The sequence below is a fragment of the Topomyia yanbarensis genome, chromosome 1, assembly GCF_030247195.1.
Source record: "Topomyia yanbarensis strain Yona2022 chromosome 1, ASM3024719v1, whole genome shotgun sequence".
Classification (NCBI taxonomy): Eukaryota; Metazoa; Arthropoda; class Insecta; order Diptera; family Culicidae; genus Topomyia; species Topomyia yanbarensis.
This window is the reverse complement of record NC_080670.1, coordinates 154288232-154314192: the sequence shown is the minus strand read 5'-3', so window position 1 is coordinate 154314192 and position 25961 is coordinate 154288232. Positions and strand designations below refer to the sequence as shown.

At 39.2% G+C, this 25961-nt stretch overlaps 1 protein-coding gene across 2 annotated transcripts in view; it reads right to left on the bottom strand.

Annotated features, from left to right (window-relative positions):
- LOC131678013 (proton channel OtopLc) overlaps nt 1–23106 on the bottom strand; it is a 57808-nt gene extending 34702 nt beyond the window's left edge. Inside the window, exons 1-2 of one of the 2 annotated variants that reach the window (XM_058958149.1) lie at nt 22821–22835; nt 21704–22394 (exon numbers count right to left, since the gene is read on the bottom strand). In XM_058958149.1, the coding sequence (XP_058814132.1) occupies nt 21704–22107 (404 nt within the window). In that variant the 5' untranslated portion in view covers nt 22108–22394; nt 22821–22835. Of the gene's footprint in view, nt 1–21703 lie in introns of both variants that reach the window. The other variant, XM_058958140.1, reaches the window with a different exon arrangement.
- Nucleotides 23107–25961: the final 2855 nt, after the last annotated feature.

Sequence of the window (25961 nt, the reverse complement as noted above, 5' to 3'; positions counted from 1 at the left end):
AACGGCCCAGTTAATCAATAACGACACGACAACCGCTCCTAAAGAACAACTAGCATCACCAATAAAGAAGTAAATACCGATGAAGACGGATTAAAAACAGCGACCCATAAGAACGAGGAACAAATAATAACCTCTGACCGTAAACAGCAAGAAAGCAGTACCGATGATGACATGGACGTGGACGATAACGCGAGAGAATGTGGACTGATTAATCTCCAAGCCGCTTCACCTCCTAGGAAAAGGATCTCAACGCGCAACAGCAAACTACGTCAACAAGATCGGGCAAACCGACATTCTTAGTATTTTTCATTTTTACTTTTTGTTAAAACTTAAAAGATCCACGGCTCAGTTGTGCTAACGCATGGAGCCGTGTCAAATAAAACTTTAGAAAAAAGTAAGTTTGGAAAATTTGAGTAATGCAAATCAAAAATTTTGCGCATTTTCACGCAGAAGGTTCCACATTCCAAGCCTGGCAAGACAGATCTAACCACCCGCGCATGATAAATGCTCATTAGGGTCGCTTGACGAATGAAAACAAATTTGAAGTCACGTTAATAAAAATAAACAAAACAAAGCTCATTAGAGCATTACAAAATTTCTCAAAGTTTATGGCGGTACACATCACTCATATGAACTTATCGAACACTCAACACATATACGCAATAACTACTCAGTATCGTAATTGATAGTAGCCATACCACTTATCGATTTTATAAATAGATTTTAGTAATGAATCGACTACCATACCGACATCTATTCTATCGTGAATCTGTTGGTCTGCCCCAAATTTCGTTTCCAAAACCCTAAATTTCACCAAATTCCACCGTGAACGCTAAAATCTCATACTACTTTTGTGAACCTAAATCCACTTCTGCGAAGCTCCGCCATTACCATACCAAACAACGGCGAGGACGATTAAATACTCAAAGACGACGTGCCTAGATCGTCGCAGGCCAGACCAACCATTATAACGAAAATCGGTTATCCGGAATTCGTCGCCGAATACATCGACACCTGGTTTATGTGCTCAGAAGCGGCCTTCGGCGCTAATCAGAGTGGATGAATATGCCAAGTTTAATGCTGTCATCGTCGCTCAAGGTCCACGCGCCAAGTTCTTGTACAACACAGTGCAAACAATAACGATCGCTACGATACGCCCATTTCCAACCTTCGTCAGCCTAAAAATTTGTTTTCTGGCATCACGCTCGCTGATCATGTTATATACAGATTTTCTGAAACGCTATTTCTGAAACGCTTCTTGCGGAACTTCGGAACGGCAAGCTCGTGAACAATAGTATACGGCTGGAAATCAGCCCCATCAAAGCGAATTCCGAAGTCACCGTCGACGTGAACAACTTATTTACCAAAATATTGAAGAAGTTCCAGGACATAACCGTGCTCAACATGACACACCAGCCAAACCAAGCGAAAACTGTCCACCACATCATTAGCACAGAGCCCACCATTTTTGCAGCCACCGACGACTCCCGATGGAGACATTGAACGAAACTTTGGCTTCGAATACAAATTCCTATTGGAGCAGAGTACTTTCCAATCCTCTAAAAGCTGCTGGATCAGCCCGGTGTATACCATACGTAAACGTAATAGGAAATGGAGACAATTCGGATATTATCGGACACTTAACGCCATAAGGCCATTACAAATCTTTTTTAAAAATTACGTCACCCCCTTCAAAATCGCTGAAAAAATCAGGGGGCAATTTTTTTTTATAATAACCAAAATTAAAAAAAAAATCACGTTTTATAGAACAACTATAGCTTTCATGGAGTTTTGCTTTTCGTCATTGAAAATTATTATGGTAGCTTTAGAAATTGTCATCCTACGATTATTTTTATTTTGACCATTCTCGGGTAGATATGACGTCCGAATAAAATCGTCGATCCAGTCCAACAACAAACGAAACGTTTACTATTCGCGGAAGGAAGAACCCGCCTGTGAATTATCAAACAGAAATTTCATGGAAAGGCTAATGCAGACCGACTTCTGAATCGATTCCATTTTAAACGCAACAGTCGATAGAGACAGATTCGATTGTTGCATTCGAATATAATTTCGATAAGGAAACAATTTGAATTCGCGATTTATATGTGGTTAAATAATTAATATGCATGAGGTTTACCGAAAGGCTTTTGTCATTTAAAGGTTTCATATGGGATGAACTTGACCAGATCCAAATCTTCTACTAAACTTTCCATTTAAGACAAAGCTTGTGAAAATCGATAAAGCTGTTTTCCAAGGAGCCAAAGGGACTTTAATTCTGAAATATTCCAAGAACCAGGAACATACGAAATTGTCGAGATTGACGTTTGAATCAAAAGAAGTTTGTCTGGCCATCAGCGATCATGAAGGCTCTAGCAAAGCTAAACATAGATCTTACAAACAATGGTATCATCGGCACTTACCGCAGTGAGAGCCGGAAATCCATCATCGATATCAATTTTTGTAGCCTTTGAGTTACAGGAAAGATGGACTGAAGAGTGTGCGAAGATATACCCACAGCGACCACCAAGCGATCTGGTACAGCATTGATAACAGGACACGGTTTGAATATGTGGGAGATATATAAACGAGTGAAACTGGAAAATAGTGATCTTTCACAAGGACGTGTCGAAGAATTTTAATTTTAGGGTATCCTCATAAACCTAAATGCGAACAAGTTAACGGCACTACTATCAAGAGCGTGTAATGCGACCATAACAAGGAATGGGAAACCGAGAAACGCAATACTACGATTATCGATCTACGTATAAGTTGTCTCCGCGCTTGGAGAAGAAGCTGCAAGAACCGCTCTCTGTTGCAGTCAAGCTGAATAAGAAAGCCTGCATTGAGGAGCATTGCTACACTGGAATTCTCGAGGAGATGCCTACAGAGTTGGCATGGCAAAGATAAAAGGCTCAGCTGCACCACCTCAAGAAGATGGAGGTCACCATCGAAAGGTTTTCCCCACAACATGAACCAATTTTCGCCGCACAGTGAGGAGGATGATCACAAAGAAGAAGCTCGATTTACCGACAAACAGCTGATCGAGATTTCGAAAACCATAAAAGTGAAACGATACATGAAAACCCGGATATATTCAGAACGATCCGATAACTGGAAGCGAGAGAAGCTGATGTTGCTTCCGATGCCGGGAGATCTTTCAGCGTAGTCAATATATCCCTTGGTAATGTTAGAGAGAGTAATCCTGAACAAGCTAACCAAGTACACGGACCGTGAGATCGGCATGTCATCCAATTCGGCTTCCTTATAGGCAGTTTTACCGTGAATTCCATCCGAACGATTGTGGGAGCTGTGAAGACAGCAGAAATTAGGATATCGCTATTGCGTGGGCGTTACCTTATACGTGAAGAATGCTTCAATAGTACTAGGTGGAAAGCAATCGCCCATTCGTTGTACAGCATGATTTACTCTGCAGGATAATATAGAGCTACTTTCAGTACCGAACACTGATCTAAGAAACAGACAAGGGAGAATGACAACTACGACTGACGTTCCTCGATTCGACGCTGTGGAACGTAGTGTACGGTGGAGTATTGAAGCTGAACCTTCCCAGAGATGTAACGATTTTCGGTGTCGCGGATGATGTGGTGTTCCAAGTAATCGGATAATAACTAGAAGAGGTAGAGGCACTCGCCACGGAGACGATTTTATCATCATAAAACAGAGTTGGTGTTGACTAGCAGCCGAAAGACAGCAACAGGAGAAAATCGCGGTCGGAGAATATATCATCGACTTGAACTTTTAAAGTCCCGACTGTTATGCTAAGAGGAAGGCTGTGAGAGCAACCACAGCTTTGTTTGAGGCGCCAGTGTACTGGGCACCACGAACCATCTGGAATCGCCGGACCGAAGCCTTTGAGCAGACTAGTTTCACCGTCAGGGACAAGATCGAGTAGGTCGAGTGAAGCGACAGCGGTGGATCGTCGAGTTTTCAGCGAACCGGAAGCAGCAAACCAGACGTAACTTCTCCATCCGGTATCGCCGAACCGACCTCGCCAAGTACTGGTTGGCCCTCTAAGTAGGATTTATAGACTATCCGAGTAGATTGCGACAAAACTGGGAGCATGGGTATCAGGTGAAATTCCGCCGAAGAATAAATGACTTATTGAGATGGCTCGCGAAAACAGGAACTAAATGGTTCACAGAAACAGCAGCCAAATAGCTAACGGAAGTTCACCACTGTGATTAGCCGAATAGGTGTTCGGAGCTAAACGGCTCCAAGGGACCATTCATAAATTACGTAACGCAAAAATTGCCCAAAATTGTTCCCCCCTCCCCCCATGTAACAAATTGTCACAAATTTCTCTATCCCCCCTCCCCTATTACGTAAAAAATTCTTCGAAATTTTTTTTTGTCCAGTAAAAACATGCTACGTAACGATCTAGCCTACTCCCCCTCCCCCATATGTCACAACATGTCACTTCTTGTACCCCCTAAACGCGTAACGTAATTTATGAATGGTCCCTAATGTACGCTCTAATGTATCATTTTGTCTCAAAATCGAATCAGCCTCCCCACTATATAACGCTTCGTTGCAGTCTCGTGGAGCAAAAGGAAGGAAGAAAAGTAAGGACTGTTAGTAGTGGTTAGGCACAAAAATGAGTCCCACCTAGTGAGAATGTACTTTTGAAGCTATTTAACCATACTATAAAGCATACAGACATTCGCAGGCGGACAATCGGGCGCTCGAGGAGGACGATTATGTTAGTGTCGCAGCCGACGGGGATGTACCGGCGAACACTATGAATGAGCTTAACGAGGCTATTCAACAGCTCAAGAACAACAAGTCATCAGTCTACTTTCTACCTCTGCCGCTGTCAGACCTACAATCGAGCCAAGTGAACAACAGGCCTCTCGATCTAGTGCACATTGTCTCGAGAACAAAGGAAGCGTCGGATTATTCTTGTTACCATGAGTAAAGTTGACGAAAAAGCTCTACTCCGACCCAACGCTGCGGTCGTTGACTTGAAATTTTGTTCGACGCGCCCAAGTTTTTGTGAAGTGGAATACCTTTGGAAGGTAAAAATGCAACTTAGACTTACGGAAGTGTTGTACCTTCAGTATCATCATCTTCGCAGTGCAGTGTTAATATCATTTAACGCGTTAGCACAAGCTGAGCGTTTCGTTTTGCAGAACAACTTAAAGCACGTGGTTGAAAGTGACAACGTTGGAATTAAGATTTCCGTTTATATTGAAAATGATTATATAGATGTAAAACTATATGACCTATCACCTCGTACCCCTCCTGAGCCAATTGAAAAATGCATGTCGCAATACGGAGAAGTAGAATCCGTTACACCTGATACTTGGAGAAACTTCTTCCCGGGTACTCCTAACGGCGTTTTTGTAGTGAGGATGCGGGTCGAAAGGCCCGTACCCTTCTACTTGACAATAAAATTCAAAACTCACGGAATTACAATTAAACAAATTACGCTATGCACCCATGAGGGGTAAACTCCTACGTGCAAGTATTGTAATCAGACAGCTCATCATGGACAACCTTGCGCGGAAGATGCAGAGAAAAATGCATCTCTACCGATTGCCAACTCATCTACGGCAAACCAACCTAAAACAGAGTTTTCAATACCAATGCCTGAACCACAAACGGTGGCCAAATTTGTGGCAGCAGTTGCACAGACCATAATGACAACCGCAAAAGAATCGTTCAGCACCCCAAAAGCAACCGTAAGCAACATCCGCAACGAATGTAGTAACAATGACGACGGATTTACACTGATCAACAATAAGTGACGAAAAAGCTCTACTCCGACCCAACGCTGGACGAAGCAGGGGAGAACATCTGATCCTGGACACCAAGTCAGCTTCGACCGGGACGTGAAAAAAGAGAGAATTAGATGACCCCCCCTAGTGCTGTATGCCAACAGACCTCGCGAAAGAAGGTCTCCGCTCGCAATAAAAAGATGCGTGCACGAGATCCAATATTACTACAGTGTATTTCTATTTTTACATGTATTGTAAACATATGAAAGATCCACGGCTCCGTTAAGCTACCGCTATGAGCCGTGTCAAATAAACGAATTAAAAAAAGAAGAGCCAAAGCAAACCTCCGCACAGTTTAACAATGATTACGTAAAAACAAGTTGATCATCAATCCAAGCAAGTGTCAGCTCGGAATATGATCGACGGGAACGTGAAAAACGACCGAACACCGCTGATCTCATTCAGTCCAGCTAGTTTCCTAACTCATGAGTAATGCTGTCAGAGCAGAGAGCTACAACTAAAACCTCTTCTCTATCAGTCTCGTATCTCATGCCACGCGAGTCTAAGTCTATTGATGGCAATGAGTTTGTAGACCGGCGACTGCTGGGTACTATCAGCCTTCTACCGGTAGCAGCAGAATGAGAGTGTCCGAACCGATAGGTGTGCCAAAAACTACCGCAAAATGAATAGTTGATCGTAGATCAATTCCAATACCACTTTAATATAACTTAGTATTGATGATTATGGGTTGGTAGATACAGAAAATTCGCCTCGTATGCATTTATGAACCCAATTTCAAGTTCCGTTATGGTTAAAAAACCCGTGTTTTAGGTTATCAATACCTTGTATTTCTCTTCAATGGTCATTGTTATCGCTCGTATACACGTATTTAACAATCTATCTGTCATGAAGAAAAGGAAATAATTTCTTTGGTTTATAACATTTCGCGCTATCAAAACAATTTGTAAATATTACGTTTTATCACTCGATGGATTTCAACCTAATTACTATGTTGTAGAGCAGAAATAACTAAATCTGACTAAACACTGCTGCAATAAATAGTAATCCGGTTAATTACGCACACACCAAAAAAATCTGAATTTTATCGTTGACGTAATTGCAAACATGACACAATTCAACAAACCGTAATTTACGATATGACGGAACATTACCGTGTTCCGTTTAATTTTACATGAAACATATACTTTACATGCGCAATAACATAAAATTACACTTCCTACCATTCAGAACAAACGCTGTATGTAGAGTAAAATTACATGATTTACGAAATTAAACGTCATGTAAAATTAAAATCAAACGTAAAACTAAGTCATTTTTGATGCTCGTATATGTCAGGGTCAGGAGACGTAAATTTACACTATTTTTTCAAGGTGTGCAGATAAAAAACTTTTCTAGGCAATACTTCAACAGCCGGCTTTTTGGAGTTTAAATTGCCTTTGTTTTGAAAACATAGGATACTCTTGGTAGCCGGCTACTCAGAGTTTAACCAACACCTTTAAAACTAATCATCTTTTCCTTTTCGGGTGATCATGTAGTCGAAGACTAACTGAACAACTACGCAATAAACTACGCTTTACAGGTACCATCGCTTGTTGGGAGCGGATCCTGGGCCTTACATGATCCTATACTTCCAACTCCGCGACGCCTATGGAAGAGTCTGACAAGTTGTCGTCCTTCCGTTAAGTAGGTGAAACATCAACACTGGCCGTTGGACTGCCCAGAAAAAATAATAATTTTTGAAAACTTGACTCGATTCTTGGGTGTTGTTACGACTGTGGGAATTTATTCGGCTGTTCAGTTATGTAAATTTTAGTGAACGCTAATTTTGGTAATGTCCATTACCAAATTATTGTTCGCTAAAATTTATATGACTGAACAATCGAATAAATTCCCCTTGAGTCGATTCCTAATCCCATCAGGAGTCTCTGCAACAAATTTGAGGCAAATCGATCAAGTCTAGCTACCGGGCCAAGATGTTCCAAGTTCATATGGGATTTATCGACAATTTACATGGAGAAAGCTGTATATATGCATCAATTGATCACCGCAATGTCTAAGTAATTTTGCGTGGGGCTAATAGCACATGATGGTGAATCGATAGTCGATTCCCACGAACTTTCTTTTTTTTCGACTTTATAGTTGCATGTTACTGAATAGTAACAATATTGGGACTATTTCAGTACAAGTCATATTTCGACTATAAAATTTTAGTTCCAGGTTTAGCGTAAAGGGCACCAACACTATCTTTTAAACAAAGAGAGATAGAATATTGATATTTCCACAAAAATTACTGGAAAGATTTGTCTACAACTTTGTAGAAGATATCTAATTACTCCCTCTTTCCGTCGAGAAGTTAATGTTAGCGCCATGCATGTGTATCTATAACTAAACTAAATATCTATGTGCAAGTAGAACCAAAATTTAACTAGCTAAGATATATTAAAAAAGCTAGTTTTTCAGCTCATGAGAAATACTGTCTGAGCAGAGAGTTTCATCTAAAACCTCTTCCCTGCCAGAATTTGCAATTGTTAGGCGATATACTCTAACGAGTATAAGCAGATTTGTACTGCTTAAGTATTCCATGACTCTTAAATTGATACCTGAGATGCTTTGTGCATGTAGAATTAAAGTTTAACAGTTAAGATATGCAGGTCCGTGCGCAAGGGGAGGGTTTTGGGGGTTCAAACGACTCTTATGAGAGTTTGGAATTACTTTTGAAAATTTCTTAACTTCCTGAACAGGAATAAAAGATTTATACTTCAAGCTGTTTGGACATACAATGTCATTTGGTCATTCTAGAAACCAGTCTCAGTTACACAGCAAAGCTCGGTCAGCGAGTTAACAACAGCAGCTAAGGAAAGAAAAAATGAACCTTCTATTCGAACTCCGAAAAAACCTGGATATCATTTTCTAGAGAATTTTCGCCATTTTCTCTGCGCCAGATTTGCTGAGAACTAAATGGAAAAATGGAATCGGTATCGGGAGAAATTCCGCCGCCGGAAAACTCTCAGCACCAGCTAGTAGATCATTAGGAACGAGTATCGCCAAAAAGGATAAGGAAACCTGCGAAGAAAGTCAGCATCTCTGGATCTCTATTTTTTTGATTTGAGAAGCTGTTCGAGCCAATTTAGTGCAGATTCATATAAAATTAAATTCTGGGCTTTAATTTGCACCACCAACATCAAATTGGTTCATCAGCTTTCCAGATCACCTCGAACAAGAGCAACGTAAGCAATTCAAAGTCATCCGCAACGCAAAGATATCCCATTTTTTCATTAAAAACAGCTTGACTGCAGCCGGTTGAAGTGATACCGCACTCGGAATAAATTATGTCAAGTGATTTAAATAACGTTGTCTACCGCTCATTCGAAAGTCATAAAATAGGTAGGCTAGGCACGGTTTCCACCATTTGACGAACAACTATTCGGTTGGGGAATAATGACGTGTAGCTTTCACACAGAGCCATGCTCCACCCTCAAAAAGATCACCGTTCGTCATCATTATCAGAATGGCCAGCATAGTATCTATCTATGTGTACAAAAACGAGCAATGCCAGCGACCGACGACGAAAAACGCAACCCATCTGTACCAGGCAAGGGTGGAATGCCTTAGGGAATGGCGCTGTCAACTGGTCGTTGAATTTTCTGTTTACTCGCGGTGCAGTTTTCTTTCTTCGCATCGAGTTCGTCAAACTCTTCTGTCTATGCTACTTGACTGCTTTGGTGCATGTGCACTTGGTTTGCCAAACACAAATAAGTGTATGTTTGAAATAGTGATTTTTAGGCCATAAATCGGGTCTGAAAACAATAAATCCCCTCGTTGTGCTGCTAAGGAAAGTTATTAATATAAAACTAAAGAAAACACCACATGTCGTACATTAATATATCTATTAAAAGCTTTTGTAAGCCATAAAAATGTGTCTAAAACAGATTGTATCAACCACTACACATGAAAACCATATGTATTTAGAGTAAATACCTTATACTGAAATGATTATAAAACCGTTAATTCTCGTATTGTTATATTAAAATTCAACAATTTTCTTCGACCTGATTAATGGATAACCAAACAGGATACCGTGCGATTTATAAATTACGATTACTAAATGGGAGTTCGGAAGACTCACTCACAACCCAGACATATGGAATATTTTTGTATTTTTCGCCTTTCTCATCCTTGTGAACTCGAAGTCCTCAATGCTATTTTCCATAACATCAATCCCAAACATTTTGACACCCTCTCATTGACAAATCAAATCTACCGAACAAGAGCACAGTCTGATTAAATTTATTTTTATTGGATTTCATCTCTGATCATCTGTTTCTCCGCAATCTTTGAATCATTTTTGCTACTCAATGCAGGATATTGTCGTTTTCGACCATGTTGCTCTACAACCACCCGGACTGAGCTGCCGGAGAGGTGACGGACTGAATAGAAGAAATATCATCAAACCACAGCACGAACACCGAACATAACAAAGCAGCATTCCTTCAATGGATGTCGTAATGGATTCCAAATCGGATTGGTTTGGTATTTTGTTTGGAAATACATATTTCAATCACAATATCAATCGACCGGCAGTCGATCTGTCGGTTGAATCAGAACAACGCTCATTTTACCGCTATAGAGGAATACTGTTGAGACGAGTGAGAAAAAATCAAATTTGTCTGCAATATTTTATGTAATTAGTTCAGGATTTTCTTATTATTATTCTTTAATTAAAACATATAACAGAAGAAAACTAAACACAAAGTCACTATTTTCTAACGCAACATTCTAATATTATTTTTTCTGTATTCAATGTTTAACATTTTCGCTGGTTTATTTACGAACGACCTTTAACCAAGAATGCCGAAAGATAACCCCAAACCAACCAAAATCAAGAATTTAATTAGCCCCGGGATGGGTCGATTTATTCAACGACTACTCCCCGACATTCCCAAAAGTTTATCCATTATCACCCGTTTGTCTATTCCACTGTGAAAAGTCAGTCAGAGTCACGTGTTAAATTGCACTTCGTTCACATCGCGTTGAGAGCAGAAAGGAATGGGCGTCGAGAAAGTGTTCGCGCATAAGTTCTCGAGATATTTTCATCAATCCGCACCTTGCGAAACTTGAGTTTCCACTTTCTCTTCAACCCCAAGCTCACGGTAGATGGAATTTTCCTAACGGAAGTTCGGGCCTCCGGAAGTAATTTCTTCGTCGCCGCCGGAGGCAGATCAAACGCGGGAAACGGTGATGAGCGTTTATCTCGTTTTTTTGTTGAGCCTACCAGGTTTTTTGCTACTTAGACACCGTTTGTGTGTGTCGTAATTGCAATTGAATATTTTTATGTCTTGTAAAAATTGTGGATTTTACCATACATTTAGTACTCGCATCTTTATTTTTATGAATGGTAAGGAATTAACACGAATGGAAAAATCAGTATTGCTCCTCTTTTATGTTTTTTATCTAAAAGGACAAGCATAAGCTTTGTACATCAAGAAACAGACTTTGATGCTGGCTGAATTTGTACGAGGAATTGGAAATCAGCTGCATACCTTTTCTGCTGGTACATATTAAATAATTGCATGTGCTACAATTAGAATTTTTCCAAAAAAAAATTAATTTTTTTCCAAGAAAAGCATCTATAGAACTCGGGTTGTGGTTTCACGGGGAACGTTACGAAACTCACAAACGACAAAAACAGTTTTTCCCACACCGTTTACAAGAACTTCATGAAATTCAATCGGCACATTCAGAGTGTGGCTGCGGTGATTGATTTTCATGGAGATGTAGCAAACTCTGTGGGGAAAAACTTGCTTTTTATGTTTTCCATTTTCGTATCATTCTCTATTCAACCTTAAGACAGGTTTCGTAAAGATACCGTGAAATATAACATTGACAGAGATTTTTACAAACTACACATCCCAAGTAACCAAAAAGCATCAAAACATAGCCTTATATCTGCATGTAGAGCGGTTTTAAAGGGTCGATAAGCCCGATATTGCCTATAATTTGCCTATAATAATCAAGTCAGTCCCATGTAGATAGAGAATTTCAGAGAAAATGAAACTGACTTGCGACTATGGGTAGTACATGCTGTTTTAATTGTCATATAATGCCAGAAAAAGCAAAATATTATAAAATATCATAACGGTTGCGAACCCTTACTGTTACGTAAATTGAAGCAGGATCATCGAGCTTGAATAAAGCGGTGATAATATCATTGAAGATATCGAGGCCAGTGGACCTATTGAGATTTTGATCCATCAGTGTAGAACATTTTGTGACAGTCGTCTTCTCGGAATTTATTAGAAAATAAATTGGGGCACAATTGAGGGTGTATATGATCCGGTATTCCACGAATCTCTTCCTTCATGGTTGTGTCGAAGAATACAGTTGAATCAGAAGTGTCTACGAAATGAACACGGTTGGGGTTATAGGAAAAAATATTAATGGTCTATGCCATGTAGTCGAAAACACACAGGGTTTGCGAATTCAACTCGACGAGCCTCTCAATCACCAACGGGTTCAAGATGTTGTATATGATAAGCAATCGATATGAGAGTTCCCAAAATCGGGTTTTTAGCGGGAAAATAGCTACCAGCACTTCAAGACTCATCGTATGGGTCGAGTGCATGCAGTGTATGTTCGCTGCGGAGCGGAAACAAAAATACCCGTACTCCATCACCGACAATATCATTGTTTGATATAACCTGATCAGGTCTCTTGGGTGGGAACCCCACCATGTTCCAGTTATTATCATCAGGGGAATGTTGATCCACTCCTGTTTCAAATGCCTAATGTAACATCCCCAGGTACCTCTAGTGTCGAACCAGACCCCGAGATATTTGAAGGTTAAAACCTGATCAATAGATTAACCCGTTAATGGAAGCTGGAGTTGCTCCTACTCACGCTTCCTAGAAAAGGTGACCAACTCAGCATTCTCCAAAGAGGACTCGATACCCAGCTGAAGAGCCCAAGCAGACAAATTGTCCCAATTGTTGTGCAAGTATCTTGCAATGGTCCTTGAAAAACGGGAGTTCTGGGCCCTGTAACATGGACCACACCGTCGTCTGCAAGAGTTGCCTTAGCGTACATGCATTGGCATGTCTATGTCATTCACGTAAAAAAATTAGAGTAAGGGACTTAGACATGAGCCATGGGGAAGACCCATGTAGCTAAAGCGCTATGTTGTTAAATCTACCATAAATATTGATCAATTTGCAATATTTGACCTGATTTCTGTAAAGGACTCCTTAATACATCCACAGGCTTAAACAATTTAAAATAATCAATATCTTGTTTGAGATATGGCAGATTGCGTGAAATGCTTTGAATCGGCATTTTTTAGTTTGGTGACGAGTTGTGAACCACCACAAAAAGTGGGAGAAATGGAATAATGTTGTGATTTATTTTTATTAGGCGATAAATTTTAAGATATTTCTAAACTAAAGATGAGTTAGAAAAGTGATCTGATTCGCAATGGATAGTTGACAATTGAGTCACGCCAAACCACCTGAATTCGCGGTTGCGGCACGGGACGATTAAAATTATGGCTGAATCCTGTTTTTCGGATAAAATTGCTAATGAAAATGATGTCATGGGAGTAGAAACATTTAACAGTAGGTACCACATATTTATCATTTATAGATTAGCGGTGTTTACAACTCCCCATGGTTCACAACTCTCCACCGTCCCCTACTGGTGGTGTAGAGATCCGTTTCATTTCTCTCGTGATTCAGATGGTCGTGTTGAAATTGTCGCAAAAATCTTCGATTAATGTTGATCCGTTTTCATCATGTAGACAACCTCATACCGTACTGAGCGAGTTTAAGTCTCCTGCCGGTGCCGGTAAGGATTCCGTGATATTACGAAGCGTTTGGGGCCCTACCGAGAATCTAGGAGGAATGCAGATGGAAGTAATGCAGAGGTCTTTGTCTTTGATCCTAGTTTGACAAGCGACAACTTCAGTGCCCGGTGTCAAAGAGAGGTTAATTCGATCGAAGGAATAGCACTTCTTGATCTCCAAAAGTATTCCTCCGTAAGGGTTTTCTCGATCCAGACAAATAATATCAAAATCGTAGAGGTTGAGATCTATATCGTAAGTTAACCAAGTTTCCTAAAGGGAGTGCTTAATTTTATCGCCACACTGCTTGTACGCGGGGTTTTTAAGAGGATACGGAGAGCCCACGTGGTAAATGCACTTTTCAGTTTCTCTGCTGCAGAGTCATCCTTATGCTCTCCTTCGCATTTGCCGTTCCTTATTGCCACAATAGATGGTAGTGTTTAATGCTTGCATTTGCTGTAGTTCGTTATCTGTGGTACAAACAGGTATCCACGTAGACGAATTTTATCCAGGAGAACATAATTAAGAAGAGAAGACCCGATAAATGTCATCTAAAATGAGTCTGACGGAGAATAAACTGTTGTCTTATTCTCCGTATGTTTAGTTGAATACAATTGCTTGCACCGTACTTCAACAGGTCTTCGCACTTTAGATCTGGTTCGGCGATGACCTCGTCGATCTCCACTGCTTTAGACGGTACATATACCCTAAATTTGTATTTGTATTTGTATTTGTATTTCATTATACTTGCAGAGTAAGGGATCACCCTTATAAAATTTCTACAATCGGTTTACACGTTGCTCACACCACAAACTTTTTCGTACTAAATAAAAAAAAATATTTGTAAACTATAAACTAAAAACAGACATGTGAACCCTATTCCACTATTTGTCGCTCATTTCACTCGAGTTAGTTCCCTTCATTTAGCCAGGCCATACATTCACGACGGAATCTTGCTATTGAATTGAGAGATTTTATTCGGATTGGAAGCAGATTCCACTGGATAATTGCACGAACGAAAAAAGTGCCGTTGTAATGAGAAGAGTTATGAGGTATAAGAGCAAAGTGGCGGACTCTAGTGCTTCTGAAAGGTTGCAACTTGTCAAGGAGGTAGTTTGGACCATTGTGTATAATATTATATAAAGTGACATAGCATCGATATTGGAAAAAGCTATAAAAAGAACATCCCAACAGTTGCCGCTGTAAGTGGGTTACGCTAGCAAATCTAGATAGATTGTAAACCCATCGAACACAATGGTTCAATGATACTCTTAATCGATTATAAGAAGCAGCTGAAGCATTCAAAATCAATTCCAAACCATAAGAAAAATAGGGTAACAGAAGTGATTTAAACAGCTTAAGTTTGGTAGAAACATGAAGCATTCCCGCTGTAAGTCTCAAGTGTCGCAATCCTGCATAGATGCGCCCACACTGAACATTTATTTGAGAGTCCCATTCAAGGTTCGATTGGAATATCACACCTAGATTGCGAGCTTTGGCAACGTATTCTATTTTTTCATTGTGGATAATTATATCTGGTAACACGGTACGAATCTGCCTTCTGGAAATACACATGACTTTAGTTTTCGACGGATTAATGGGAAGCAGATTACTCGAGGACCAATCCAAAATGTTTTTTAAATCCGAATTGATAAGTGTGGCTAAGTCCTCTAAGTTGGAATCAGTTGAGCAGATGTACAGTTGTACATCATCTGCGAACATATGAATTAAGCAGAATTTTAGAACTGAAGGCAAATCGTTTATGAACAACGAGAATAAGAGCGGTCCTAGAACGGATCCCTGAGGTACGCCTGATAAAATGTTAATTGGACTTGATAGACTTCCACCTATTTCTACTGCTTGTGTACGTGAATTCAAATATGACTTGATGAGAGAAAGAGCATCACGACTGAAACCAAACTGATATGATAGTTTCCGAAGCAATTTGACGTGAGATACTCTATCAAAAGCTTTAGAGAAATCTATCAAAAGCAAAAAGGCAACACCTTTTTTGTCGATACACTGGTGTATATCATCATGTATTTTAAGAAGTGCCGAGGTGGTACTGTGTCCAGATCTGAAACCAGACTGGTACGGACTGAGGAGATTAAACCGTTGAATATAGGCTTGCACTTGAGTTTTCAAAATAACTTCAAATGCTTTGGACAGTGAACATAAAATGCTGATTGGACGGAGATTATTCAAGCTAGATCCGGCAGGTGTTTTTCGTATCGGAATTATTTTAGCGGTCTTCCATGCTCGAGGAAATTTAGCATTTGAGATGAATAAATTGAAAAGGTACGTTATTGGGGTGAGGATATACGGTAAAATGACCTTTATAAACCTTAGTGGGATATTATCCATACCGATGGCATTTGAAGTTATCGAAAAAATAGCATTAGAGACTTCCAGCTCATTGCACGGCGTGAATAGAAAACCATTAGAATTTGATGGTGGTATAGATTCAGGTTCAGGATCTTGTGTAAAGTTGTCACCAAAAAATGCGTTAATTTCGTCTGCAGTGTTATCGAACTTTGCACAGTTCTTCGTGCCACCAGTAACGTTTAGATTTTTGAGTTTCATCCAAAGCTCTTTACTTGAATTAGATGATTCTAAGTTAGAGGTCATATAGTTCGATTTAGCTTTATTAACGAGTTGAGTTACTTTATTACGAAGTCTTTTGAACTGAACCTGGTCAACAATTCTTTTACTAGAAGTCCATAGGCGATATGCAGTATCTCTGGCAATCATTGCATTCAAGATTTCGTTATTGAACCATGGAGCATTGGATTTAGGTCGAGGAGCTCGCAATGGTACGAAGCTATCATAGAGTTGAACAATATGACTATTGAAGAAATCGAGAGCTAAATCAGAATCGGTTATACTATAAAGTAAAGACCAATTTATAACATTCAAGGCGTCTTGTAATGCCAGAAAATTGATTCGATTATAGTCTCTATACATGTTAGAACGGTTGTTACTGTTGCGAGTTATATTGAGAGATGCAAAAATCATGATCATGATGGGAGAAACCAGGGGCTGACACTTGGTTAAAATTGAGAACAAAGTTTATGTCATTTGTTATTAATAGGTCTAATAATGAACTTCCACCGGGATAAAAGTGGGTAGGTTCATTGTTAATGCAAAATAAGCCAAAATTATCTAGAACTTCACAGAGACGAGCAGTTTTGGTGCTAACTTTTTTCAAATTTGTATTAAAATCACCTGTCACAACAATCTTTTCATAATCAAGTGACAATTCGGAGAGTTTCTGATCAAGGATATTAGAGCAATCGACCTCTGGAGGAGAATAGACTACACCTAGAAGAAATTTATCGTTATTCACACGAACTTGAATAAATAAATATTCAGTTCGGTCACCATCACCCTGACCCGCATGATTTCCAGAACCAGCAATTACTTTGCAATCCAGATCAAATTTATGATAAATGCAGATTCCTCCACCACGACCGGTAGTACGATCGTTTCTTAGAATGCAGTAACCATCAACGGCAACTGTTGCATCGCTTATGTTTTCGTTTAACCATGATTCCGTTATGCATACTATGTCAACTTTACTGTTCGTGAAACAAATTTTGAATTCATCGAGCTTGCTTAAACGTCGAGCACACAGACTTTGTGCATTTATATGACACAGATTAATACAATCATCACGTAAAGCAACATTCATAACCACACGTGGAATATTAACAACACTTCTTTGCGCACGTGCATTATCATTAAAACGATTAACCAACATCATCGAATGGTAGAAACAAGATCAATCGTAAATATATAAGCCGGCCGAGCTGAAAGGAGAACAGGAGAGAAGAGAACGCTAAATCTATGAATAGGGTAACATGTATATCACTAACATTTGAAATCATCATTATTCTAATTTTTCTACCTAGAATGTGGGTTTTGGATCGCAAATTCAATTGAAAATTATAGCTAAAGCACAACGATATCGGTGATATTGATTGGTGAAAGCAGCAACAACAGCAACAACAGCAACAGCAACAACAGCGACCACAGCAACGTCCTAATGGATCGTAGAGCACTTTCTGCGTAACATCGTTTTAACTTTCAGGAAGGAAGATAACATGGGATGCAGTAGGGATGGAATGATGGAAATATTGTTGGTAGGAAAATAAGAAATTTCAAGGAAGGGTTAATTTTCGGCCACCAAAATTTGCTAACTGGTCCAAATCGAAGATAGGTTGAGCCGGAATGTCTTCGAGCGGTTTCACGTAGATAGTTCCGTCCTTGGAAAACACGTTCTGAAGATGACCACTACGCTTCAATTTCAGTGCAGCTCCCTTGATGTTTCGTGCAGCTTCGGTAAGGTTTTCATTAAAATAAATGCGCTTATCAACACCAAAGCCAAGATGAAGCAAGCTCAATTTTTTCGTAGTGAAATAACGATGGAAGAATTCATCTTTCGCCGCTTTGAACGCAAATTGAAATAGGATTGGCGGTGTTGCACCGGCGGCAATAGGAACTCGAGCCAGACGTTTAGTATAAACTGATGGAACAGCAGAGTCACTGTACCCAAGAGTTGTACATATATTTTGTAGGAAATCATCTGTTTTTTCCGTAGGGCTATGGGGTACACCTGTGAGAATGAGATCATTCGATTTCAGCAGTTTACCAGCCGTATCTCTATGCTGTCACGTGAGATTCACTCAATCCGATGAAATCCCGAGCGTAGTCGATCTTAAGTTGATTCACCTCCTGACGCAGGGTTGATATTTCACTGACGAGAGCCGCATTACTGGAATCGATCTTCCTCTCAATCTTCGCATTTCCATCATCAATCATCTGCTTGATACGAATTAACAGCTGATCAAAACTTTCAACATCGTCGTCGGTTCGGTCCAAATCCTCTCGTGATCGTTTTTTGTTTTGATTTTCGCCACTGGTGGATCCCACTGGCACAGCAAGCATTTGTTTATCCTTACTATCTTTACCCATTTTTGTCAGAGCAGCACGCTCTTCGTAAAACGCTCGCAGTAAGCAATCTGGACTGCCTCGTTGAGATCATTCACTATAGCACGTATCTTATTAGCTCGAGCATGCGTTATTTTATTACTACTTTCATAACGAGTGCTGTTTAGCACATTTCGAAAAAAAAAAACATTTTAAAGTTTGTGATTAGCTATCTTGAAACTTATAAATGGTAGAAACAATTCAGAGAAAACAATGTATGCTTCTATCTATTCTGTATTAATCTCTAAAATATTACGACGATCGGTTGACTATATTGAGAGTTTATGCTAAAAATGTAAACAAAAGTCGCATTCACACGTATCATAAGTGCACACCATTTTAAACAAACGCCACATGTGAAGTTAAATTACGTGACTCGCAAAATTCAACGACATGTAAAAGTAAAATCAAACGTAAAAGTATACCATTTTCGATGCTCGTATATGCTGATGGTCAGGAGACGTAAATTTACAGGATTTTTACTAGGCGTATTGATTACAAAATTTGTATGACGTGTCATGATTGTACATGGAAAATTTTCTATACAAATAAAGCAACCATTTTTAACATTTATGCTTATTTTTTGGTTTTATTAGGTGAGATGAATTATAAAGGAAATTGGTCAAGGAATCTAGAAAAAATAATAATTTTTGTTCATAGTACTTAAAGTGTAGTTGTATTTTTTCATTTCAAAAGTTAAACTACATTTTTCTCCGAATGCATATATTTTTCTTTTGAAAGTTTTTGTTTTCCTCAGACATTTTTACACAGAAAAACATTTGAAACTTCAATATAACTTGAGTGAATCCCAAGATACAGAGATTTGAAGCAGAAAACTCACAATTTCCCATCATGTTTCTCGCTATATCTCAGTAATTTTAAAATGATGAAAACGCAGCTTTGTATAGATTTTTCAGACAAGTAAAGGCACATCTAACTCAGTTTATTCCAAAATGGGGTTTGTCATAAGATAGCACAACAGCGACGATCTGAGTCACACCGATAGTGAGCCGTCAACTCCCGTGAGATCTTTAAAATAATTAGCGATTTCGAGTTTCTTAGGAAGCAAATTATCCAAAGTCCATTTGAGCTGGCTGGATATTATTTACGCGAGCAGTATTGGAAGAATCAGGGTAAGTAATAATTTTGAGAATACTCGGTATATTCTTGGGAATATCAGTGGGTTTATCATTTCCGCCCAATGTGCTTCGTCCTCGGCCATTTAGGCACGAGAATAGCACGTGGTCGAGAACGAGAAATGAAACTTACATTCAGGAAAGAATCTATAACATAGCGACCGATCGGGGGAAAAGGAAATAAAAAAATAGCTTAGCTTCTATAACGGCGTGTACGGCTAATCTACTTTTCACTTCAACAGCCTAAGCACCGGCAAACAAAGACCTTCACTGGCAATTTGTATTCACTCTATGCACGTCATAAGAAAACGATCTGCTTCGATCAAAAGCTCGGAAACATTTCTTTTAAATTGGTTCAACTACATACATCGATTGCACTTACACCAAATTCAATAGGCATGTAAGAAAAACCTGTGGATCCTTGCCGAAAAAATAGATCATAACAACTACATATGATTTCATTCAAGTTTACCAGTTAAATTAACAAGCCTAAAAAGATTTAAAATCAATGAAATTGGATTAATTAGAAAATATAATGCATAATTTAATAAGAAAGTTTAAAGGATTTAACATTTAATTTCCTCGAATATTTGAAATAATTTTTAATAATAATAAAATAGTACCAGGAAACTCAAACTCTAAAAGGGACCAGGGGGGAGGGGGGGGGGAGTCGGGGTCATGAGAAAGACTACGCTTGCCCATGGGGAGAGGGGTGGTGGGACTACAAATGTCCACGTGGACTCTTCATAATAATTTTGTCTTTCATAAGAAAAAGAAATAAATTTGCTTCGTCATTGGTGTGAGACTTACTTCCAAATTTTTTCAAGATTTTGAAATAGCAGAGTGTGTGATGGCAACTATCATCCAAAAAAAATCAGAGGAAATCGCGCGAAACAAAATCCGAGAATTTTGTTTGTTTGAAACATTTGATTCAATCTTCTATGACTTAGTCAAATACCACTAATTTTGGATTTGAAAACTTGTGATTGAAATTACGAGCCAATTCAAGAATCAATAGGTTACATCAATTTTATGTTATTAAGATGAATCTTTATAACGTAAATATAAAAGATCACAGAAGACGAATGAAGTGTATGATATTCTGTGGTTAAAGTTTGAAAGATTTTTATTGCCCTTATTCATCATAATAGTCTAACACGAAGGAAATTTTTTTGAAAAGGCATTTTTTACTGAAATTGCCCGAAAAAGAAATTGGAAAATCCACGTGGACATCGTAGGGAGGAGTAGGGGTAAAGGAATTGTCCACACTTGTCCACAGAGGGGGAGGAGGGGATTAAAAATTACGGTTTTTTGTCCACGTGGTGTATGAACGGCCCCAAACCATCTATTAAAATACCCCCAAACGAGTTCAACCTTCCCGATGATTACATTGTTCATTTAGAATAAAAACATGTTTTAAAATGCTTACATTCCAACACTCGTAGTTTCAATTTTCTCTAGAGAATAAATAATGTTTTATCAACACGACAGTACCGAACTTCAACCAAGAAACCGAACTGCGTTGGAAAGGAAAATAAACATTCGAATCACCAGAGAGACCTGCATCAAGAAAGACAGAAACGACTGGTAGAACAAGACACTATATGATTATTATTCCGGACATGACGTCTAATTTAGAACAAGAGGTTTGAAAACGTTTCCCTTGCCGCCCATCTACTCTCAACCATTCGAAAAAAATAGTTTTCCCCTTGAGCAAGATCGAAGAAATGTATCCGCTGGAATGGGTCAAATCTAGTTTCATTTTGCAAGCAAATTCCACAAATAAAAGCACCGGATTCACGACCAGTCACTGCAAAATTGCCTCATTTCGCTGCAATTGAGACAATTGCTTTATCGCATCGTGTCGCTCTTTGTCGAGCATCGCCTACGCGAGCAATGGTGACCCTCACACGGCTGATCAGCAGCAGCTAGAACGGAAATTGCAACCCCCCATCGGTTCCATTCAAACACATCACATTACTAACCTGTCGTCTATATCCAAACACGGCAACGGAGGCAGTGGCAATCCCAGTCCAGCTACAACGGAAGGATGATCGGCAAGATCCGGCATCGGAGGCGGAACCGGTTCCAGTTCCGTATCGTCATCCAGATCCTCCGGGTCTTCTGGGATGATACCGGTGCCGGAGTGACTGGTACCGCATGCTGATAGCACTGTCACATCTGGGATGCTGGGTGCCAAAGTGCTTGGCGTAGTGACACTCCCTCCCGTCTGGGATCCACTGGGAGGTAGTGAGATTGCTCCACCGGAAGCACAAGTCACGTCTTCAATGTCCGAGTCGATGCCTTGTGCAAAATCCATGTAGAATGAATCACGCGAATCGCTAGATCCACGACGTAGCTTCAAGGACAGATCCGGTGAGCTATCCATTATGTATGGGAGTATAAGTAATCCTTGATTGCACTGATTCGATGTAAAGGACAACTTTTGGACACAATTTTTTCTCCTCTTAGAGAGAACACCCGAAATCACTTTCACTCAAGTGAGAGTGTACGGTAGCACTTTACTTCCTGATCCGACGAGTAGCACCAAGAAGTAGCTTCAGATAAGATAAAGTAGAAAACTACGAACACAGACACCGGAGAACAAATCCTGGTCGGGGGGACTGATGTCCTCTTTGTTTCGATTGTGTGAGTTTTCACACTGGTCTGTTATCACTGGCACGGTACCAACACATATTAGCCAATTCAAAAACGCTTCCTGCTAGCCTTTCGCCGTACACAATAACACATACACACGTCCACATGAAATGTCGATGCCAAAAAAGTCGCAGTCACATCGACGTAGTATTACTACCCATGGCCACCGCCTCACCTGCCCCACCACTCACGTTGGCGCACTAAATTCCCAATTGAACGAATTTTCCACAGGCTACGAAAAATTCAATTTCCGTTCCAAAATCTAACGTTTCACTGAAAACATGCACCGAGAAATTCCAGCGCTACCAGACTAAACTCAATTATCTGACTCAATCACATTTTCCTACACTTCGGTGAACGAGCCGAGAAAAAAAAATGAATTATCGCGGTACGATCACAGCTTCCATTCTGGGACGTCTTTTCACAGGGCAGTAAATCACTCACTGTCTCACTGATCTGTTCACACACTCCAGAGGGGATGGAACTACGACACTTGCTTCTCGGAGCACAACCACGGCGATACTAACTACTGGGCTGACCCGTTTTTCCCGATTCTGCTTCAGTCGCAGCGCGCCGCCATCCAGTCGAAGGGGGAGACACTTTCATTCACCCAAATGGGTGCTCTCTTGCTCGGTAGTGTTTTTTTTCTATCCTGTCCACGAGAATACCCACCATCTAGCAAAGGGTGGTAGTTTTTGTGTGCGAAAATTTTGCGACTTATCAGAGACTCCATCCGTTGCCATCTATGCGAAGCCAATCGGGAAAAACGGGAGAGTTGTCCTTTTGTGTTCGGCACTGCTTATGCTCGTCAGTGTTAGAAATCCTCTCCGACGCAAATCAGTCACGGAATGGGTAGAAAGAGAGGAAAAGAGAGAGTTTGTTGTCGATGAAAGCAGAATGCTGCCTGGTCTGTTGAACACTAGAGGGGAGCGATATGCTGAACCAAATACATAATTTTGGGTGTTGTTTGCAGAATGACGATAGAGAAGAATATAGAGAAATGACTCATGTAGGAAAAACTGCCCAAACATGAACAAATTTTGACTTGTACAAATATGACTCACTTGGTTTTGTTGCATAAATGTACCAAACTATATGTTCTTCTTTATCTACATAAAAAACAAGCGCATACACAATCATCGTATACAGCAGCTCTTCAGGCTGTTAATTCGAAAGCAGTATTTTGCTAGCTGGGTAATAGTTTTTGAAATGGACCACCCTTTCCCCAATTTTGTATAAAGTAGTTAATTTTTTGCAACAAGAGTTTTAGTTTTATTGTTAAGATAGCCGCAAATATGTTCGTGAAATATTTTGCCGGTATTCAAAATATTTATAAATTTGTTTACACTTTCTATTATAATATTTTTAACAGATAAACGCGCTACGTCACACACACTTGATTGTACCAGCAGCAGCGGTCGTGTGCAATGAAATGATGCGCGAGTGGAATATTCCTGTGACTAATGTTACAGCGCACAGAGGCGTAACTACTACCAAATCCTGGCCAAAATAGAATACAAATATTTTTCGTATTTTTGCCTATTTTTTCGACAAAATTAAACCATACTCTAATGAATGCGTTTAGAAAAATGGGTTTTTCGATTAAAAAATTTTGTATGTAGGGGTACCAGGGGCAATGAAGACAGGGGGGGTGATTTGGACCCCCTCGATTTCTCATAAAATAGCAAGACTTTCTGACTATCGTACATATTCGTGGAACCGCTATTCTGAAACATTAATTTTAAGAGCTGAAGTTGATTCTTTGTTCTTTGTAGAAAGGAGATACAACGTGTTTCGTTGTTTTGCAATTCTCAAAACAAAAATCATTATAATGGAAAAACCGTGATTAAAACAAAAAAGTGAAAAAACATAAAAGGTAAGTATTTTGGATAGCTTGAGGCTTCTGTTTTATGGAATGATTTTTGTTTGGGTGAAAGCAGAGATATTTTTGAGACGCTCACCACTTTTGTGCGATATGAGCGTACAGGGCTATTCGGACCCCCTATTCCGTCAACCACCGTTCAGCGGGCTTGCGGCTGCGCACACCGTTGCACACGCCACAGCAAAGAAAATACATGGGCCGCCAATCGACAGCTGTTACATACAAGATTTTGTTACATACCAGAGTTTTTGTAAAGCAATTTATTTTTATTTGTTTCTTAAGGAGTGTCTCTTGTAACTAATTCATAGGTAAACATAATTCCATTGTGAAAAACGTTTTTAATCCACCAAAGAGTGTGATGAGACATTTCTTATAACTCTTATCACTCTCTTCTGATATTATATCGTTTCAGAACATTTAGAACTTGATGCTTCGCGATGTTTTTGATAACACATACTACATGGGATAGTGGCAGGACTCAGATAATCGCTCAAATCAGCATAGGACAATATCAGTGCTAGAAATCTCAAACCAAATCAATGGGAAAGCGAAAAAATGGCCCATAAAATAGACATACAAACGAATTATTGCTAATGCTCTATTAATAAAATATCTAAATTGTGGTGGGAAAACTGAATTTTCCTAAAGGGGATATATCGTCGCTGTTGTGCTATCTTATGACAAGCGCCATTTTGCACATTTCGAGAAAAATGATTTTTAAAGTTTGATATTGAATATCTTGAAACTTATAAATGGTATAAACAATTCGAAGAAGACAATTGATGCTTCTATCTATTCTGTATTAATTTCCCAAATATTACGAGGATCAGTTGACTATGTTGCGAGTTTTTACTATAAATGTAAACAAAAGTCGCACTCACACGTGTCATAGGTGTGTATTGATGACAAAATTTGTATGGCGTGTCATAATCGTGCATGGAAAATTTTCCATAGAAAAAAATCATCAATGATTAACTTTTATTTGTATCTTTGGCTTCAGTTGGTCTATAAACAATCGGTGAAATGCATTTTGAAGGAAATGAGTCAGGGAATCTAGAAAAGATAGTTATTTTTGGTTACAGTGTTGCCAAATATGCTATATTTCCAGTTTAAAACTTAAATTGCATTTTTCTCACAATTTGTGTATTTTTGTTTTGAAAATGGTTATGCCATTGTGTTTCTCAGATAATTTTACATATAAAAACATCTTATACATCAAGATAATTTGAGCCAATCCCCAGACACAGTCATTTGAAACAAAAAATTAGAAAATTCTCAGCACGTTATATCTCAGTAACCAAGCAGAATGTCAAAATTCTGTAAACGCCACTTTGTAGAGATTTTTTAGTTAAGTAATGTGGCATATCTAACTCAGTTTACCCCAAAATGGCGTTTGTCATAAGATAGCACAACAGCGACGTATATGTAGCCAAAAAAATCAAATTTTTTTTTTTTGAATCGATTTGAAGTTTATACTTTACTCAAATTTCCAACGCGACTGAGAACTAAGAAATCAACGCTTTTTCTTGAAAAGGGCGATACTAGCAGTGATACCATTCAAAGGAAATCAACAGTGAATATTTCCAGACTTGGTTTTATTTCCTATTTAAGAACTATTGTGTTTTTTACATCCTAGATTGCATGATTCAGTGATCGAAACTCAAAACTTCATAAAGTATTTGAAATTATTAAATTAAAATTTG